This window comes from Vicugna pacos, unplaced genomic scaffold (genome assembly GCF_048564905.1).
Source record: "Vicugna pacos unplaced genomic scaffold, VicPac4 scaffold_68, whole genome shotgun sequence".
Classification (NCBI taxonomy): domain Eukaryota; kingdom Metazoa; phylum Chordata; class Mammalia; order Artiodactyla; family Camelidae; genus Vicugna; species Vicugna pacos.
The window spans coordinates 187,812-209,085 of record NW_027328749.1 but is presented as its reverse complement, the minus strand read 5'-3'; the positions used below and the strand labels follow the sequence as shown (position 1 = coordinate 209,085).

At 41.2% G+C, this 21,274-nt stretch overlaps 1 protein-coding gene across 2 annotated transcripts in view; it reads left to right on the top strand.

Moving 5' to 3' along the window:
* Positions 1-21,274, top strand: part of LOC140694632 (trafficking protein particle complex subunit 9-like) — a 35,477-nt gene that overhangs the window by 1,311 nt on the left and 12,892 nt on the right. Inside the window, exons 2-4 of one of the 2 annotated variants that reach the window (XM_072957771.1) lie at positions 1,440-1,664; positions 7,756-7,900; positions 8,252-8,375. In XM_072957771.1, coding sequence (XP_072813872.1) covers positions 8,259-8,375 — 117 coding nt within the window. In that variant the 5' untranslated portion in view covers positions 1,440-1,664; positions 7,756-7,900; positions 8,252-8,258. The remainder of the gene's footprint in view (positions 1-1,439; positions 1,665-7,755; positions 7,901-8,251; positions 8,376-21,274) is intronic. The other variant, XR_012070210.1, reaches the window with a different exon arrangement.

Here is a 21,274-nt window from a genome sequence, read left to right as displayed (position 1 = left end):
CCGTAGAGGTGCTGAGGGGTGTAAATGATGCGCGTGGGCAGCCCGAGCACAGCTGCTCGTTCCTCATAAGTGCAGGATAGAATGGATTTGCGGAGACGGCTTTATGACCGCCCCGTGTAGACTCTCAGTGCTCCAAAGGGATGCCTTGTGGTTTGGAGGTGGGATTCCCACTTCTGTAAATACCCAAGGATTGTGTTATTTGGCCCTGCTTATTTGAATGTATTCTTTAGTAAGTACATATTGTAGATATATTTTTCAAGCATGCATGCTTTTTTCTTTTATTATTTATATTTCTACCCTCTCGTCTCTTGGTGTGACATTTCATGGAATCCAAGAAACAGTCCTAAGCTACCTGCCTCTTCACACTTCTCCATGGTGGTTTTCTTCCCAGACTAGAAGAGGGTTTTGCATAGGAAATTTTCTTTGTTCCCCTTTTCTTGGAGTCTCTCTGTCTGTCTGCCCATCTCTCACCTGTCCATCTGTCCATTTCTCTACCCACTCGTTCTTCTGACTTGTTCCAAGAAGCATTTCAGGCAGCTTAGAGAAGAACAGATACCAAATAAACAGGTGAGAAAATAGGGCCAAGTTCAGACAGTGAGGCTAGGAGGCGAGCCTGTTTGAGGGTTGCAGACGTGAGACACACACCTCTGCCCTGTCATTTATAAGATGGACAGCAAGAGTGTGCCTGAGGCTCCCACCAGACACAGGGTAACAGAGTTTATGGGAAATGCTCACTGGCTGTGAAATAAATAAGTGGCTTAGGAGAAGCCCAGTCTTTCCTGCTACTAAGGCTTAGGAGAATATTTTGACTGTCTTCCAAAATCAGAGTATTTCATCGTTTCTTTTGTCAGAGTTCTATGTATAGTTGGTTACATTCTATATCTGGAAATTTCTCCAAAACTGCTTCCCACGTGAGTCCCATGGCTCAGGAATGGGGTGGTTCTGCTCATTGACCGGGGTTGGCCAGAAACAGAAAATGACAGCCTCAAAGGAGCCTGTGATTTCTCAGTTATGTTTTGTCAGTGCTGTACATTTCAGAGAATGCTTTCACAGTTTCTCTCCATCTGAGGCGGCAGCGTGCTCTTACCAGCATCAGGAGCTCAGGGCCACGGGATGGTGGGTGCTGACTGCACTGCCGTCAAGACAGCTAAGGTAGTCACTGCAGGCGTGGTGCTTTTACGTAGTGCATTTCATGTTCTTTAATAGAAGGTTTCAACAGGGAGTTAATTGAGTTAATTAACATTTAATAAATATGATGCTGTTTTAAAAGACAGTTATAGGCAGAATATAAGCTGTGTAGACTTTAAAAACGGTTTCATTTCTGAAATTTCAGTAGGGAAGATTCACAGTTTATCTTATTTATGCCTCTCTTATAAAGTAACAAAGAAACAAGACAGAAAAAGCAGAGGATGATTTCTGTTCTTCGTCTCGGCTTGCAGGTGCCCCTACCTCCAGTGGCATCCATCCAGACACCAGCAGTGACACTGGCCGTGCTCAGAACTGCCTCAGCCCTGAAGACACAACTGACAAATAGAAGGGGACCGCGTCCTGTTACAGCAGGTGCTCTCCCTTTGTGGGTCCTTACGTAACTGCGCGGTGTTATTCAGGATCGCCCGTTCCACATTGTGCGACGCTACTGCGGTGTCTCCTAGTTACTTGTTTCTGTAAGTACTCGTGTATTTTCTCCAATGTGTGGTACTAGACATCTAAAAATGCTTTTTTTCAGATGAAAAACAATGTGTTTTTAATATAATAAGTCTGAAAAAAGGGGTAAGAGAGGCTATCCTGGTCCCACTACTCAGAGATAATAATTAACACTTTAACGTCTATTTTTGTCCTTTTCGTCAGTGTGTATCACCTCTGTCATAAAAACCAGCGAGCACTCTGTGCCTGTTTACTGTGTGGAGAACTCCATTTTCCATTCGGCTTTTTATATTTTTTCTGCAATATTCTATCTCCCCTGGCATGATTTTTAATGACCAGTATAGAATTCTGTCTTGTGGAGGCATCGTCCATTTTACTTCAGACTAAAATAAACTTTTAAATTCCAAGTATACTTTACTGAAATACTGAAAAGAGAACCGTGGTGGTACCGAAAGTCCCCTACCTCCCTTCCCCTTATTTCCTGAAGGTAAAAGCTGTTGACAATGTGTATATATTTCATGACCTTTATGCCTAGGACATATATATATACACATACATACATATGTACATACATACACGTATATGAGAAATCTATATATATGTGTGTGTTTATATGCTTTATTGAAAATTAAGGCCATACTATATGTTTTCTACAGCTCACTTTATTCACTCAGGGGTATATCATAGACGTCCTCCCACTCCAGATTCACCCGGTCCTTTCAGATACAGTGGAAGGGGTCTCCTGATGTGCAGGTGTGGTCTCTTTTGGAAGGACACCTTTGGTGAGAGAGTGCTGTGGACAAGGCCCTGGACCATGCCGAAACACCGGCCCCCTCAGAGCCCACAGCTCGCCGTGATTTACTGCATAATTTTCTTGATGGTGGACGCTTAAGTTTTCTCCATTTTCCACTGTCAGTAATGATGTTTGACTGGCATCCTTCTTGTACAAACATTCCTGTAATCTTGTATGAGTATTCCTTTAGTTAAGGCTTCCTGAAATTTAGTCCCTGGATGTGACATTTACATTCATCACAGGCTCCTTTCAAGAGACTCTAGAAATTCCTTCTCCAGTGGGGAATGAATAGATGTAGAATAATTTCTGTAACCAGTTCTATATCGCTGGATATGATTTCACTTCAGCTTTTCTTCCCAGCATTGTAAAAAGTGCTGTGTAAATGCCCTGATGAATACATCTTTTTGAACTGATTTTTTTTCTAAACGAAACGATTCCTTGAAGCTGAGTTGAGTCTGTGTGTACACACGTTTTTCAGTGTTTATATATCCATTGACATGTCGTCCTCCAAAATGTCGCTCAAAATTTGTTCTCTCACAGATGGATACTAGCTAGAATATCTTTTATAAATATTTGCCAATATGATGAGCAAAAGTGCTTTTTCATTGTTTTAGCTTGCATTTGATGACCAGTGAGGTATTCAGTATTTTTCACTCATTAGCCATCTGACTTTTTAAAAGTGAATGATCCCTTTTGTCCGTTGCACACAGTTAAGTGAGGGAGCTTCTTGTTGCTTTGTGACAGCTCTTTGTATGTCATGAACATTAACCCCTTGTCTTCATCAACATGTATCACAGAGCTTTTTCTTGTCATTTCTTGCCTTTCATTTTGTTCAGTAGGTTTATTTTTGTTGTGGCCCAACGTATTCTTAAGGTATTAAATGTCTTCCTTTTGGGTTTTAACTTTGGTATTATTCTTAGAAATACTTTCTTATAATGGTACAAATCTCTTCTGCAGGTTTTTAAATCTCTAAGATGGAGATGATAATGGTAATTGTTCTAGTGAAGAGAAGTTGAAGTAATATGAGCAAAGGGTTGTATTGGCTCTTATTAGTACTTTCTAATATTTACATCACTATCTGTAATTTTTCTTGTGGTCATTATGACAGGAATAGAATTTGTTCTTTGCAGGGGATTCTCTGATTGTCCCAGAACAATTATTGAATTCATACTTTGCTCTTTGATTTGAAATCCCACGTGTACAAAATACTTATGAACACTAGAGTCTCTTTTTGAGCTCATGGTATATTTCTGTAAATCTTTCTTTCTTATTCCAGCTCTATATCTTACATATTGTAAAAATTTATTTAATATCTGACAGTGCAATGTTTTTTCATTCTTTTCTTCCATCCCAAATTTTTTTGGCTAGTATTATGACTTTATTATTCCTGAAGAATTCTAAAATAATTTGCTCAAGTTAAAAAAAAAACAGGTAAGAGTTTTCATGGGATTTTTTAGTAAGTTTTGAATTATCTTTAGGGGAACTTACGTCTTTACAAAACTGCTTTCCTCCATGCAATATTTGATGTCCATACATTCACTCCTCTTAATTTACCCCTCAGTACAGTCCTGTAGTTTTCTCCATGTAGAACATGGGCATTAATTTTGAGTTTATTCAAGATTATTGTTGAGGATTTTGTTAATTTTTTAAGGGAGAATTTTTTGGTATTACATTTTTTAACTGTTTAAACTGACACCTAGGAAGGCAGATTCGGTTTGTAAATACTCACTTTGTAACTTGTCATTTAAAATTGTAATTATTAAGTACTTGTTCCAGAATGCTTTCTTTTCTGTTTTTAAAAGTTTGTTTCCAAGATTATCAAAATGGTCATAGCTAAGTAGTACACGTGGGGAGACAGATGGAGAGAGGTAGTGTGGTTCATGTACAAACTGTGAGCAGTTTCATGGCTGCCTTTAGGCTGGAGAAGCCACAGAAGAGTCCAGGAAAGACCAGGGATAGCTTTGTATGCACTTGAAAGCCAGCTTTCCTGCCTTTATGGAGAAGCCTGGTGCGCGTGGCAGGTAGATGATCAAGGTCCGATGGAGGTCATTGGCTGGACACAGCACTGTGTCTGTGAGAAGTGGAGACCAGTGCCATGGGAAATGCTTGGTGCCAGGAACACTGCAGGGAAGCTGGGTAACCTATGCGTTAAGGATTTTCCAGTCCTGAGAGTTGGAAATTCAGACTCTGCATTCAGATCTGAGTTTGAATTCATCCTCTCTTGTTTACTGGTCCTCAGACTTTTGCCAAGTTATATACCCTCTTTGAACTCCTGTTTTCTTGTCTCTCAAAATAGGAGAATTACGGCCTGCTGCTAGAGTGTTTGATCAGGGTAAATGATTTGTGTCTGTAACATGCCACGTACAGTCACAAGCTCAGTGAGAAATGGGCTGTCGCCTCTTCTTCTGCAACTCAGTGCTTGACAAGGCATGGGAGAAAGCCAGTCCCTAATTTGTGTGTGATGCAAGAAGGAACAAAATTAATGTCTTGCCTATCCCTAGCAGTATTCTTACTCCTTAGCTTCATTTACTTCTTTCCTCCTTTCCTTTCTCCTTTCCCCTCCTCCACCAAAAGAGCCTGAGACTCTCTGAGAACACTAGATTCAAATCACTTTAAAGGTTTTCTCATCCTCATGAAATGATACTAACATAAAAAAAATCTTTACACATCCCAGAATTCATTGTATTTGATTTACACACACACGCGTGCACGCACACACACGCACACACACACACAATCAGGGTACCTCCCACTTGCTGAGGGAGGAGGACCACTTTTTCTGAGTTTTCATTCAGTGAGCGTGAGAACAAAGTCTCTTATGTAGACATTCACCCGGCTACGTGCATGGTGTTTTCAATTGGATTTCTGCTTTGTGGCCATAGACATATTCTCCTAATAGAACACAGTAAGTGAAGACATAGACATTTTGCTGAGATATTGGTGTCATCATATTTAAGTTGGAATGGGCTTGAGACAGCAGAGTCATAACTTTTTATGGGTGAGAATCCATTAAAGTGTAACTTGGACAAAGACCTGGGTCTTCTGCCATCGTGTCCAAGCAGATGAAGAGGCAAATGGTTGTGGGATGGCAGGGATCCTTCTTGCTTGGGTTCCAGGGTCTTGCTAGTTTTCATTGCTCAGCTGCCTTTAGTTTATATCCATGTGGCCTCTCATGGGAAGGTCACTCTGTCCTTATAGACTGAGTTTCTAATCAGCAAAAAGCTCTGGATCCACTCATATTTCTCAGAGTTTTTCTGCTGACCTGCTGACACTTTATATAAATGAGACCTAAGAAACTACCGGATATAAAATCCTTACTGTTATCACTTGCCCTCGATTTCCATAGGAATGGGGTGCTGTCTCAGGCTGTCTAAGGCTATATTTGAACAATGATAGGGTGTTAGGCTGTGCTACTGGACCCTCCACAGTCGAATGGGATTTCCACCTTAGTTTTTAGAATCAGGCAGACGCTTTCAAATCTTGCCTTTACCAGTTACTAGCTTTGTGACCTTGGGGAAGAAACTGCACTTATTTGTGTCCAATTTTCTTTATATGTAAATAGGTTCAGTATTTATTTTAATGTTTTTGTTATAGAATTGAATGAGCTAATTCCCTCATTTATACCTAAAATACTGATCGTGTGGTTCAATGGTGGTGCCTTGGTAGTTGATTACTAAGGAACTCGGCAGTGAGAATAGGGGTGGGGGACCCCTGGATCATAGAGCTTATATTACAGGATATGCTTGTAAAAGACTGGATGTGCAGTGGATTTTTAGTAAATAGCCATTCCTTTCCTAATCCGCATTGATTGTTTATAAATCTTTATACTAATATATGAGCAATTTTTATTGCAATTTAAATATCTTTGTAGTATTTAATATATGTAGCTATAACAAAAATATGTGAAATAAAATGATTTGATTTTTTTTCAATAAGCAAAACAAAAAAATAGAAAAGAAAAACAGTTTTGAAAGAGTAGAAATAATTTTATTTCCATGGAATCAATTCCCAAGATAGGTTTTTTGGTTGTGTTGTTAAACAGCAAATAAAATTGATAGGTTGTGACATAATGGAAATGAGGAAACAGTGGAGACATACTACCTCCAATACAGTCATTTTGTTATCAAGTCCCATCTCGTTCTGCTTACTGCATGACAGGCCAATAAATCGGGAGATGAGCTGTTGGAGCAAGGCATAGTGACTTTATTTGAAAAGCTGGCAGACCCAGAAGATGGCATACTGATATCCTGGGGAACCCTCTTCCCCAAGTCAGAATTCCGGCTCCTTTTATACTAAAAAGAGGCGGTGGTGTGGTTGGTTGTTGCAAACTTCTTGCTGTACGAATTGTTTGTCCTTGGAATCCTTTGTTCTTGCAGCTGTCCATGTGGATCAAATCATGGTGCCCCTGAAAAACCTCCAAAAAAAAAACAAAGTTTATTCTCTGTTTTACAACTTCTCATCCCTATTTAAGTGCAGAAGAGCTAACAGTCTTAAAGATCAGAGCCCGGAGAATAGGCTCTCCTGGATATTTCAGGCTAAAGGCAACTTTCTTTTACAAAAGGTGCAGAGCTAGCAAGTCTGAGCCTAGAAAACAGGGCACACGGTTAAAGCCCAAGGAACACTTCTAACATGGAGTCAAATTTGTTCTTTTCTATTACAATTTCTTTTTCCACCTCATAAATAATTTTAGTAAGAAACATGAACAATTTTTTTATTTTTGGTTCTTAATAACAGATAAGTGGGCCAACTACATTTTTGTGATCAGGGATGCTGTTCGGGCCTTGGGGTCACAGCAAACTATTGTTGGGGGTGGTCAAACCTGCAACATGTCTGATGCCCCGTAAGTGTTGGTGAGGGTCCCTCTAACCAGGGGCTGCCTTCAGGAACCAGCATATGGGCATTGACCTCTGGAGACCTCTTTTTCAGCTGCAGGAAATTTTTTCAGATACTGTGATTGAAAAATCATTCCAGCTGGGGATAATTAGGGAATAAAGGAAGAGGAAAAGGGCTTGGTGTAGAGTAGAAGAGAGGGACAGAAGATCAGAGAGCCTGGGGAATAGGCAGCTGGGCCTCAGGAAAGAGAGGAGTAGAGGTGGGGAGGGGCACGACCCTGGAACCAGCTCCTGCACCGTCCCCGCACCCAAGCCACACAGCTTTTAATTGGCCCAGGACGCTCTCCTGTCTGGATGTCACCCTGGGCAGAACCATGAGAATCGAATGTAAGGGGTGGGCAGCACTCACATAGGGGTCACTGAGGACTTTGATCAAGTCCACAGTGCCTTTTCTGGTCATGTGTCTTCCCTTGCCCTTTATCTTAGGATCTGAAAAGCAGGAGCAAGGAACTCAGGGAGAGATCCAGGAAGACATCTGACTGTGTAAGAGACGACAGTCACAGCGACACGGGGAACGAAGACACTTGCAGCAAAGTAAAATAACTTCACAACTATTGCATCAGAGCTGCAGGTGTGAGAGAGCCTAAGCCTGTCTCAGAGTGCAGGGGACAAACGAAAAGGAATGATAAAATTACCACTGACCATTGAAATTTTATTAAATAGCCTGCTCCTGTTAATTGTATCAATTGATTATGTGTAGGTGTATTTCTGTGAGCATTTATATGTTCAAACAACCCCACCAGCCCCTCTTGCCCACATCGGGGATGGGCTTTCTCAAGCACAGTGCCCCACCTGCTTGGGTGGGCCACACTGCGGGTCCTCGCCTGGGGCCGGGCTGCTGCTGGGCATTGAGTCCCCGAGGCCCGGCCTGTGAGACACGGCCCCAAAGCTCTTGACTGAGGGCCTCCTTTACCTCCTGCAGTGTAAGAATGCTGGTGACTCAGTTAGAAGCATGCTTCGAAGCTGTCCGTGTCCTTGCCATCCAGAAGCAGAGCCTGGAAGCTTCCAAATTTCTCCAGAATGCGGTTTACTTTCACCTTCGACAGGTGAGTGTATGTCCACTTACAAGTGGAGGAATTACTGCAGTTTTTCTGAAACTTACTCACCACTAGTCCATCTGATTTTCCTGTGCTAGGATTCAGTATGACATGCTAAAAATTCTGGAGTCAGATCTTGAATCCCTGATGAAGAGGATTATTTATTTTATTTCTTTATATGATAGTATTTTACTTTCAAAATTCAGAGTTTTCTGTTCTTTGAGGAATTTTTTCGGGGGTTGGAGAAACAACTTTGCTCTTACCATCTTTGTGACCTGTTTCTATATGCCTCTCACATGTCTTGTCACTTGTGAGGCAGTTCCATTTGTGACCCTGTGTGGGTTGTTCATGTTATAAAATATAAAGCCTGTAAAAGTACAGTCCCTCTTACTTCGAAGATATTCCACAAATACTACTTAAATCTGGGTATGGTTTTAAGAATACAGAATCATTAGAACATGTACTTGCAGGTTGCTAGTGCAAAATCCCCAAATCAATAGTCTAGCTCAACATCTAAAATCTTTCTTATCTTCCTTGGATTTGTGTACATAAGTGAAGCAGTTTGCCAAGAACTCAAGACCAGGTTTAGAAAACAGGCTGGTGTAGCTCAGCAGGTCCTCAGAAGCTGATGCTCTGCCAGAGGGCGGGGCCGAGGGGAGAGGGCGTGTCCTGCCCTCCCTGAGCTGACAGTTTCATGGTAAAGACCTTCACCAGGTGAAGAACTGGGAGTTTCTTCTAAGAAGAGCGGGTTTGAAAAGAGTCCTAAAAGCACGGGAGTGACACAATCCCATTTGTCTCAAGTAGGGGAGAGCGGCTGTGGGGCCACTTGGGAGACTCGTGAGTCCAGGTGGGCAGTGTTGGTGGCTTCCCCTTGAGCTGTGGGACGGTCAGTGGGTAAAAGTGAACAGAATGAAGACATGTTTAGATGGTTAAAAGGAAAGGATGAATGCTGTCTGTGAAGGTAGGATGGAGTAAGGCCCAGGTTTCTGTGTGGATTAATGAGGTAAATGATTGTCATGCTGTGCTCTGAGGAGGGAAACTGCAGAGGGAGTTCCGGGGGGGAACTAAAGAGTTCAGCTCTGGGTAAAGTGAAAGGCTGTTAGATGTGTGATCTGGGAGCTCTGGTGAGAGCCAGTAGTGTGTAGGGGGAGAGGAGAGAGACTTTCAAATCATTTTGTCTTGTGAACATACAAATAAGTATGAGTAATGACAGACTTAACACCTCTATATTCTGGATTTAAAGCCCTGTAAACTTTTGCTATATTGACTGCAGAGGTTCTTAATTTTTTTTAATAGAAATAAAATAAATGGAAACTAAATAGTGTATTTAATGAACATCTAAGAGTTGATGTTTGTCCTTGTATGTATTTTGATACCTCATCTGTTTATAAACATAATCTACAAAAAGTTAGCTTGCTTAGCATAAGAGTTAAAAAGAGGGACGGGGCACACAATGTTGGGGGTTGAGGCTGATCTTCTTGGGCAAATTTTGTAGGCTTTCTGTGCCTTAGTTGCATCTTCTGTGACTGCCCCCGGGCCCCTCATCACAGCTGGTTTCCTAGACTAGATGTTGGGAGGGAGGCTGCTGAAAGGAGTAAGAAGTGGCAACTGTTAGGGATACTGAAGAGAGAGACAAAAACAGATTAAGCCGATAAACTGAGTACAAATACCCTCAAAAGAGAAAGAATCCTGCAGTGTTTTGAGCCCCTTAGCATAAGGGAAACAAGATCAAGTGGACCCAAACTGTTGAGAATGTGAGTATTGTGGGTGGGAGGGTGTCATCAGAAAATGGTTGAGAAAAGGCCTTTTGGTTTCCCTTGACGTTTCCAGTAAGGATGGGACGCAGAAGCGAAAGCCCCCCCGCTTCACAGCGGAAGCTGCTGTTTTGTGCGAAACTGACCAAAGTTTGGAAACCAGTCATCAGTGGTGCTGGCAAATGAAGAGACTTCTGGATTGGGTGGGGCACTTGCTGTGACTTCCAGGTGACCTGCTGGCTGGGGGCTGTGAGGCGGACAGTAGGTTTGCAGGGTGGCCCGGGCATGATCCCTGGCTCTAAGGCTGCTGGTCTGATTAGCAGACCTTGGCACCCACAGTCCTAATGGGGCAGCTCGTGATGTGGCCTGGGACACCTGCCATGCTGAGGGGGAGAAGAGGGCTCCCCTGAGTTGGTGTCCCTGCGGAGAGTGGAAACATCCTCCTGCAGGGGAGGAAGATCCTCTGTACAGGTGGCCGAATGCATAGGCAAGACCAGCCTGAGCACGGACGGTTTGGGGAGCTGGAAGTCATACAGTGGCCCGAACAGCCTTGTTCCTGAGAGACTGGAGGGAAAAGATGCTGAAAAAGGCAGGCTAGTGTCTGACCCTGTGGTGGGTTATGAGTGACAGGAAAGGACTGGTCAGGCAGGCACAAGAGAACCCTGTGGGCGTCCCAACTGGGGCGTCTCGCTGGAGGGAGTAGCAGAGTTATAGACTTTTCAACTTATTAGCTGTGTGACTTTGAGCAATATCACCCCACTTCTCTCTCTATATATCTTGATGTGTAAAGTGACAGAGTGACCAGCTCGTGTCATCAGAAGGCTTAGTTTAGCTCTGATCCTCTGTGTCCAGTCCTGTCAGTGCTGCCCTGCAAGGTTCTGCAGCGGCTGCACTTACCCTGAGATGGGAGGGTGTAGAGGGACATTGTAGCACACGAGGACAGGAAGGGACTGCTTTAAAAGCAGACATGTAGCCTGCTGAAGCTGCAGACCTGCAGGCAGTTTGGTTGATGGTCGTGGAGAGGACTTTGGAGGCCTTAGCGTCGTCTTAAGACATGTTTTCCCTTGGGGACCGGATTTGCCTTTGCAGAATAATATTGAAGATTTGGGCTTCTGGCAAAGCTGTTTTCAGAGATGGGTATATACATAACATATCGTATAAAACAAAATGGTTTATTTAACTTGTGGGACTTTGCAGCTGTTGGGAACAGCTCTGTTGGCCTGGTCACCACGGAGGACACTAGGGGTCAGCAGAGCGTGCGTTAGGGCAGGCAGCCCGCAGTGCTGCTGCGGGGGGTTCTCCCCAGTAGGGCGCACTGCTGAGTTGACTCTTCTCTGAGTTTGGATGCCAGATGAGCAGACAGCAAAGTAATGAGTTCTGGTGGGATTGTATAATGACAGGTAGAAAGAGGAACCCGTAGTTTTTGGGACTAGAACATGCTTCTGGTTCCTGAACCCGTGTGTTCCATGACAGAATTGATGAGTTTTGTCTATTCTGGGATTTGATTGAAATAAACGTTCAGCCTAAAAGTTAAGAGTTATGTTTTATTTGGGGGGAAGCCTCGAGCCGGGATGACAGCCTCTCAGATCACTCTGAGGGACTACTCCCAAGGTGTATGGGAGGATCTAGGATATATAGGAGCTTTACAACAAAGACCAGGTAGTTGGAACAATAAAACATTGCTTGTTATCTAAAGAAAGCCAGGTGTCTCAGGTTCAAGAATTTAGTGCTTTTCTATGTATGGGAGGAAGCAAACATTTTGGTCATTGAATTTCTTCCTTCGACAAGCACCTAGCTATCTAGGGCCAGTGTCCTGTCGTTTCTTATTCTGAGTCCGCTCAGAGGGCACCACTGTGAGTGGCTAAGAGGTTGGGCTGCAGGCATGTCCTCGCTGGAGGGTGGCAGCAGCCGCTGATGACTTGGTTTCAGCATTCTTTGTTTACTGACATGGTTGCAGTATTGTCATTCACATTGTAGTACTTTCATTCACAGTGCTCCCCCTTGGTCCTAAATTCGACCAATATTTTGAGAGACATTTCATGACCTATTTTGTCCCACGGTGCTAGGATGGCTCATTCCTAGTTCAGGTGAAGAATCTTCTGAACTGCCATTCAAGGTGTTAGGTGTTTTTATCAGGCCCTGTTCATACTAAAAGTTCTCTGGATCTCCTGTCTTACTAGTGTATTATGATCCAGGAAATGTTCGCCCTTCCTTGGTCATTCCCATACCTAGAATCACACTATAACAATTATTTTATGCAGGGCTATAAATTTTATCTATTTCTTCAAGATGTTTAGCCATCATCAATCTTGTAGGCCTAGTTACACATAGGGAAATGTAACAGACAACAATTTTATAAAATAGACAGGATATAAGTAATACAGCTAGTAACGTTAATAAAGTCATGAGTAAGAATTTAATAGCCGAGAAGTTATATTTTTGGGTTAAAATTGTTCTTGTGTTACTAATTGAGTTTGAGTTACCTTATGAGAAATTTCATATTTATGGGCAGGGTCAGAGCAGGTATTATTTGGCCAGGTGAGGTCACCCACCTTGTAAGATCAACAGTGGCCTAAAGAGAACTATAATTTCCTTTTTAGAATAACGTTTCTGAGGGCTATCTAGTTAGAGCCTTTGAGTAGGGAAACCCACCAAAGTAACACAGAAGTACTAGACATAGGTAATTTACCATAAACTTAACAATAGGTGTAGTTCATAATCAAAGGTAGGAGAAATTATCAAAGTAATTGGTATACAGGCATGGTCCGTTGTCTTGGGTCAGCTGTCTACGTCAGATGTCGTCTTCTTCTCATTCTGGCCTGGTAGCTTTTACTCCATTTGGGCATTATTTTAAGGTGAGCAGTGCTCTATAGGCCAGTGCACTGTAGGGTCTGTTTCTGATAGGAAATGAATCTGAAAGTCCGTTTCCTTCAGCCTTGGTTTGTATGGTCTAGTTAAGAGTACTTGATAAAGGGTCCTTCCATTCAGGATGGAGACAGTTTTTTAAGTCATGCCTGTTCCAGTATGTATAATCCCCTGGCTGCAGGTCATGGGGCATTGGAACTTTACCCAAGGATAGATTACTGAGCTTCAGAAACAAACCTAGAGTATCCTTTTCATAATTCAATTAAACTTTACAGCAATGTGACATAACAGCAAGGAATGATCTGGGAAGTGCCTTAGTAAATATAGACCTCAATTAACAAAACTAGAATTTAATATCCTCTAAAATATAATCTTTTTTCTCTCTAAAGTTACCCTCATTTTTCTCAAATATAGCCAAATGAAGATTAACTTGTTTACAAGTTAAGTCTGATTATTTGATCATATAGGCTTTTTTAAATTGGCTGTGTTGGAACTTTTAATAAGGAGTCTCAGGGTAGAATGTTAATAAGATTTCCTAAGGCCAAGAAAGCCACGTCAAGGGCTTGTCATGGGTTTCTGCCTTACAGATTTAGGTAAATCCTTTTCTCTTTAAAATCCTTAAAATACCTTGAGATTCCTATATCTGTTAGGGGATGATCTTCCTCATTTGTCTGATAGAGCCACTGGGGACCTAAGAGTTTTTAGTCTCTTGAGGGATCAGATAGAGAGAAAAGATAACTGTTCCAAGTCGGATTACATAGGTATAATTTATCAAATTGCTGTGAATCATAACTAGCTTAAGGAGAATAGTTTCTTTATGTCTGGGAAACAGGTTAAAAGCCAGGAGTATTTCAGACAAAATCAAAAATTATAACCATATTCACCAGTTTACTCAGTCCCATGTAATTAATTCATTTAATCAGAGTTTTCATTAGACCTTTAAAATTTCATACCCAGTTTAGTTCAGTGTTATAGTTTGAAATTTATTAGAAATCAGTAAATTTCCTTGAAGAGAAAGCATTTTGCAAAACCATCAGAAGAAAACAATTAACTGTCTATAAATGACAAAAGATTTAAAATCATGGTTAAACACAGTTACACTATAATCAATAAAGAAACCTGATCACTACAACCAGAATTATGACTGGTAACATTTCAGATATACCAGAATTTTAGGGAGTCCATATAATTTCTAGAATATCTATGTTAATAATATTTTCTCATACAATATTACCTAGGAAGATTTATTATTCAGTTGACAATACCATGTTATTTAACATGCCAAATGAAACTTACTAGTTTAAAATCTCTCTTTGGGATGTTTCAGGGGCCCTCTGTAGCATCCCAAACTTAACTGGAGACTAAAAGAACTTTAATTGGAAATTGATATTTGGGTAGCTTGTTAAAAGATTTGAGAACACTTGGTCAGATAAACTTATAGTTCACTGTAAAGAAGTACTTATTCATTAACAAGAAAATACTTCAAAGGTAAAGGCAGAACAGATCAGTTAAGTGGTATAAGAAGTTTTACAATTTGTTACTGAAAGTGGATTAACATTTTAAGAAAATTTTGTCCTCTTAACAGTGAAAAAACCAAATCTAGTCTTGTACCAGCTTGCTTCTAAGATTCATTTACTTTGCCCAAGTTCATTGCAAACTTAGCCAATTCCGACCACGTACAAAACTCTTTCCTCAGGGTTCCTCTTCCACAAGCCTTCCACAGTTTCTATACTCATATTAGTGTGTCCCTTATTTTCTCTTCCATTCAGAAGTAACCAGCTTCAGGAGAAAGTCACTATTTTTCCTTAACAAAATATAATTCCATTCTTATATCTTCCTTTACACATTTCTCTTACTTTCCTAGGATTCTGAGATCATTCCCTTAATAATAGAGACTATTTCAGGGTGGCACCAACCATTTATTAATATTTCTAAACACCTTTAGTTTCTCTGTAAGAAGAAGTTACATGTTAAGTAATTCATATTTCAATCTTATTTTATCTGAAAATGGCATAGCTATTTAGTAAAATCCTATCAGTTAACTTAATTTAGCACATCTCTAGAATTTAAAGATACCAATCATTTAGAGATTATCTTAAGCATACATTTTAAAAATGAACCCAAAGCTCTCATCTCATTTGCATTTAATTTACTTAAAATTTTACCACACCACATTTCTATTATTTTTTTCTTGACAAATCTGCAACAGATATAACAGGATCTTATTTGACTTTCATTAAACCTAGGTACAGTAAAGGTATTATAGTTAATATTGATGACTTTAAAGATGTTTATATTAATTAGAACGTACTTAAACTGAACAATATCAAATATTATCTTAATATTGAATACTTTCCAGTTCACGTGAAGCTGAAATTCAATTTGGTCAGTTTCTATTTTAAAAATACTTCATTTGTAATCTCTTATTTTTTATGCCAATTAAGCAGAGCTCTTTGACTTTGATTTTTTTTTTTAGCTGTAGAAATATCTCACGTCTATAATGTGCATGCAGGCTTATAAAACGACAAAAGCTAGAGATCTCATAGCTTCACTTTGAAACTTACTTATAAGATAGGTATAATAATAGCTGGAGTAAGCTGAATTTGCTTGCTCAAATCACTAAGGCTTACTATTTATGAAACAGACATTTAAGATTTCTTGACAAAGTCTGAAGGACCCGTCAGAGTTCTGAGTTCTAAAATGCCAAAAATTTCTTGGCCTTAAGTTTTATCTCATTGAGCTAATTAGGCTCAGTCCTAGGTCACTGTTTGGTGAATTTACATTTCTGATCTGCAAGACAAAGACACACGCTTCCAGTTCCCCAGAGAACTGCTCTGTCACCCAGTCCCAATTGTATATCCTTAATTTGCTTTTTTGTATCAGTGAGAAGAGCTGTAAACAAAGAATTCCATGTTTTAAAACTTTAAGGTTTACTTTATCATGTCTTCCAAAGCTTGCATAACGCATTTAGTAAGGCCTCTTTTCCTTGAGTTATAAGTTAAACCCAGGGTAAACCTCTTATTATATGTTTTTATTAGCCACTGAATATTAGTTTTTAGTTTTACGTTATACTGGACGGCTCATGTAACTCTATTGGTTTCCTTTATTTGTACAATTAATATTTTCTGAGGGACAGATATGGGCCCAGCCTTATAATACCAAGAAGGGAAGCGTTTTTCCATTGAAACATATCTATCCCACAACACAATTAAGCAGAAAGTTTATATAAAGCCCATTTAAATATACCAATTTTAGAAACTTTTATCTCAATTTTATTAAATCTTATACCTTTAATTTTTATATTTATTAGGTTTAATCAGTAATTCCTATTTCTAGAAGGAGTGCCAGATGCTTTTTTGTGTGTGTGTGTGTTTGTGCATTGTATCTAATTTTATAGAAAAGTCTCTAGGATCCCCAAGTTTGAGCCAAAGGGCTTAGGGCCTTCTCAATTTTTAATTTGACTATTTGGTCTGTTGTTCCAATCATTGATCAAGTATTTCAGTCTATATATATATATATATATATATATATATATATATATATATATATATATATATTTATATTTTAGCCCTATAAATACATATATTTTAAACTGTGTTAAATAAAACGGACTTGTTTGAACTTTAATGTTGGGGGCAGTAGGTGATCCCTTTGGCCCTTTTTCTTAACTTTACGTAGTGTAGTATCAAAACCTAGTATCTAAATCCAAAAATGTCCATTTTATTTATCTCATTCAAAATAACCATTTAAAAATATTTATCCATTTGGGATAAGCCCCTTATCTTTTTTTCCGACATTTTTACAATCGTTTTTCCAATTATCAGCCTAATTAACATTAATTATTCTAAGTTTTTATTAGCATCTCTAAAACCATTGATAGGAAAGGAAAAACACAAATGTAGCATTTCAAACCAGTGTTTTTTTTAAACTAAGTTCTTAGGTTAACCATTAAATATATTCTTCTACCTTTAAACTTGATTTTAATAGGTACCAATAAAACAGCTGTTTATAATGAGAGCTCTTTCAACTTTCACCAATTTAAAAGTTTTTCCAAATTAAAGGATCCATCATATGGCCATCAATTTATATATATGTAGATCGTGATTTTAAACCAATAAGATGAAGATGCATTTCCACATGAGAGTGGGGGTGTTGCCTAAATAAAATTCAAAAGTTTACTCTCCAAAAGCTAGAGGCCTTTGTGGCCCAGGCTGATGCAACAAAGGTTAAGATGGCAAAATGTCTGAAAATTAGTACTACAAAAGGATTGTTGAGAATCCCAATTTATTTGCGTGGCCACCATATGTACACAATACTTGTACCTTTTGCATGGCAGAGTCCAAGGTTTCCTTTAAAAAAAGGAAACACATATATACATACATACACACATATAAAACACTCGGAGAAAGATAAAATGTTTACAATTCAAGGACACAGGAAGAGAAATCCAAGTTTCCCCTAAAGGGGATTTCGTTTTTATAACTTCAGAATTCCAAAAACTGTTTATATCAGGCCTGGTTAGTTACTTTCAGAGTGAGATTTTTTTTTTCTAATTCCCAAATAATGTTGTAAGTCTTGTACGTATATAAACCTGGCTGGGGTATTAGGTGGAGGCTGGCAATCTGTTATTTCTTTTTCTTTTCTTTACTTTTTTTTTTTTTTTAATTCTATTCCCCATTGTAAGGTCGGGTTCTCAGAATAAAATTGCTAGTAAGATTTCCCACAGGGACAACTCTATGGCATGAAGTCTTTGCCCCTACCATTCCTGCAAGTTTCTCTGTCACGGAAGAAAGCTGTTACCAGCCAGGAGGAGGGTCCCATTTTTGGAGTTGAAAGGTTCCTCATAAGAGTTTTACTTTTATCCCGAAAAATTCAATGGAGGTAACCAAAGTGAGGAAAACATTAGACCAGCCTCTTACCTAACCACTCAGTCCTGAAGCCAGTGTCTTTCAACTTGGACCCGCTCAGGACGTCTCCACTGGGTGAGTATTTTCCTGGTATGTTTCCACCAGCCCCACTTCGGACGTCTATTCAAGGTGGCTATTTCCCGTTATGTTTCAACCAGGCCCCACCCAGTATGTCCCCACTAGGTGGGTAATTCCCCCCAGTATCTTTCAACTGGAGGGCCAGGTACCTGGAAAAACCGCCAAATAAATCTCAGGATCATCAACCAATATGGGAGATCCTAGAACCAGGAGAGACTCACCCAGGTTCATCTGGACTCCCCGAGGAGGCGGATGGGCACAAAGGGCCACTGCTGGTACCAAGGCTCCGGCTACTCGGGGAGCTCAGGTAGAGAGAAATCTGCTCTGGGTCCCTTTATGGTTTCCAAAACTGTTGACTGAAATACATGTGCAGCCTAAAAGTTAAGAGTTATGTTTTATTTGGCAGGAGGACTGAAGGCCAGATGACATCTTCTCAGATCACCCTGAGGGACTGCTCCCAAGAGGTTGAGGAGGAGCTAGGATATATAGGAGCTTTACAACAAAGACCAGGAAGTTGGAACAATAAAAGACTGCTTCTTATCTAAAGAAAGCCAGGTATCTCAAGTTCAAGAATTTAGTGCTTTTCTATGTATGGGAGGAAGCAAACATTTGGACTCGGAATTCATTCTTTAGACAAGCACCTAGCTATCTAGGGCCAGTATCCTGTCCTTTCTTATTCTGAGTCTGCTCAGAGGGCACCATGGTGAGTGGCTGCAGAGGCTGGGCTGCAGGCCTGTCCTTGCTGGGGTGTGTTGGCAGCCGCTGATGACTTGGTTTCAGCATTCTTTGTTTACTGACATGGTTGCAATATTTTCATTCACATTGTAGTATTTTAGCTCACAGACTGATTATGGATAATCTGCAACCTTGGAAGGCAGCCGAGACCGAATTACTGCAGGTTCCTTCTACTTTAATAAGCCGTGTGCAAACATAAACATGGAGGAAGCAGACATTTGGATTTAGTGGTGTAGGGAAGGGTTTCTGCACATTACAGGAGAAGGCATGGCAGAATTCCTCTTCTTTGTGGGCAGGGACGTGAGTCCACCTTTCTTTTCTGTAGTGGTTTCTGAGAACAGTTAATGGTAATTAACCAACATTGACAAACGGTGGCACACATTGCATTTAAGAGCTGGCCGGCTGCAAACTTGTGTATTGGACAGGTGGATTTCATAGGCAAGTGGTCAGGTGGATGGGAGAGAGATGGAGCCCAGGCCTGGGCCCAGATTCATTTTTAAATCACCATTTCCTCACCATAGGGCCTTGGACTAGTATGTAACCTCTCTTAACTTGTTAGTGAATCTGTGAAATGGGCATGATAATATTCGTTTTTTCCTGGGATTGTTGTAAGTTGTAAAGAGTATTATAGCACACGTGAAGCACTTAACACACTGGCACTTAGCAGTGTTCACTGTGTGCGGCTTTCCCGCTTGGCGTGTGTCAGAGCCGTAAAGGCAGCATTTGTCTGTTGAGGATGCACTGGTAGCCCCTTGAATAGTTTGTGAATTTGGTGATTTCCTTTAATCCTTGTAACTCTGTGTGCCATGGGCAGTTCTTTTCATGGACAGATGAGGAATCTCAGGGTAAAGAAGACTGTGTAATTTGCCTAAACTCAGACCATAATTTTGGGTGCAGGGCCTCAGTTCAGCATGGGCCCCTGTGCTTTCTGCCCTCTCCATTCAGCACCAGAGCACGATGTGGGTTCGGCTGTCTCCCAGCCCAGAATATCCAGCAGGCAGCAAGACACACCTGGCCCTGTGCTGCTTGAGCAAAAACTCCGGAGGGGAGGCAGTTACAAAAGGGATAAACATAAAAACAGAAGACTGCAAATTGTGATCAGCTCTGAGAAGGAAAGGAACACGCCTCGCCGTGCAGAGCTGGGAGATTTCCCGTCGGGGCTGCTCTGGGGGCGTTCATCTCAGCTAAACAAGCTCCGCTCCTGCACCAAGGCAGGAAGGCAGGGCAGGTGTGACCAGGTAGACTGGGCCTCGTTGATCATACTCATTCCCCATTAACGGCAGCTGTCACGGGCACTTAGCTAGTAAACAGATGTCGGCCACAATCATCACGCACCTTGCTTGGTAGTTTTATTGGCCCCACCTTTGAGATGAGGTCATTGAAACTGGGGAGTTTGTTGCATGCCCGTGGTTACCTTGGAAATACGGCCATTGGTCTTTCAACTTAGACTGTTTTGGCTGTCATGCCCCAACCCTGTGAATGGCATCGTGTAGCTTCTCCCAAGTGGCCCAAATGACTGACATTGATTCTCTTAATTCGTAGGAAATGGTATGTGACAATAGGAGAAAAAGGAAGTAAGAAATTATTTGGAAAAATTGAAAAAAATCCAATTCTTCCCCAGCTGGGGGAGCGTACCCTGTGTCACTCACCCTCCTCACTGCCTGGCACCTCCTCCCTGCCGACTCCGTGTTCAGAAGCCACTCTGAGCCTTTGAAGAACATTTTGCCTCATGACATTATTGACTAGGACCTGCGACCTCTCTGTCCCTGGTTTACACTCTCTTCAAAGCCATTTCAATTTTATGCAGGCTTCTCGGCTCAGATGTAAGAATAACCTCTTTAAACTTCTTGATGCAGCTCCTTAATGAAGACCTTGCAAAGGAAACCTAGCCAAAGCTTGGGAGGTATGCAGATAGTGACTGTAACCTCAGCACTTTTTGATGTTCAGAATCAGAGGGGTGGGAGACTTAGGAAAGGCTTTTTAAGGTAGAAAGGGGAAAGTGAAAGGACGAAGGCTGTGTGAGACTGAAACATCTCTGTCTCAGCCAGCAAGGCACTTGAGTTCAGGATGGTGAGAGGAGAGTGCAGAGTTCTGACAAAGAAAAAATGGTGGGATGGGAGGGAGGACAGTTAGGTTCTTTACTGGGGAAGGAAAAATTGGGCTGAGCATTTCCTGGTTGAACAAGAGGATTGTGACATGATGTGCTTGTATTTTGGAGAGAAGGGTTTTGTGGGGACAGGCCTAGGGAGAACGCTCTCTGGATGGGGAGTCAGCACAACAAGGAACCACAGACAACCGGGCCGACCCCAGCGTCCCTGCTGGGGGAGAGGCTGCCCGCCAATTCGAGCCCTGGGGGCTGCTTCTGTCCCTTAGCTGGGGCCTCAGAGCTCCCTTTACAACCCAGTCCTGTTGATACAAGAAAAAATAAGTGGAGCATGAGAAGGGCTGTGTCCCAGGCTTTGGTTGGGCCCCTGGGATGTGCCTCGGCAGATGTTGGTCCTAGGCTTCGTGCAGGAAAGAATTCAAGAGCAAGCCAGTGTTGGGTAAAGGTAGATTTATTCAGAGAGAT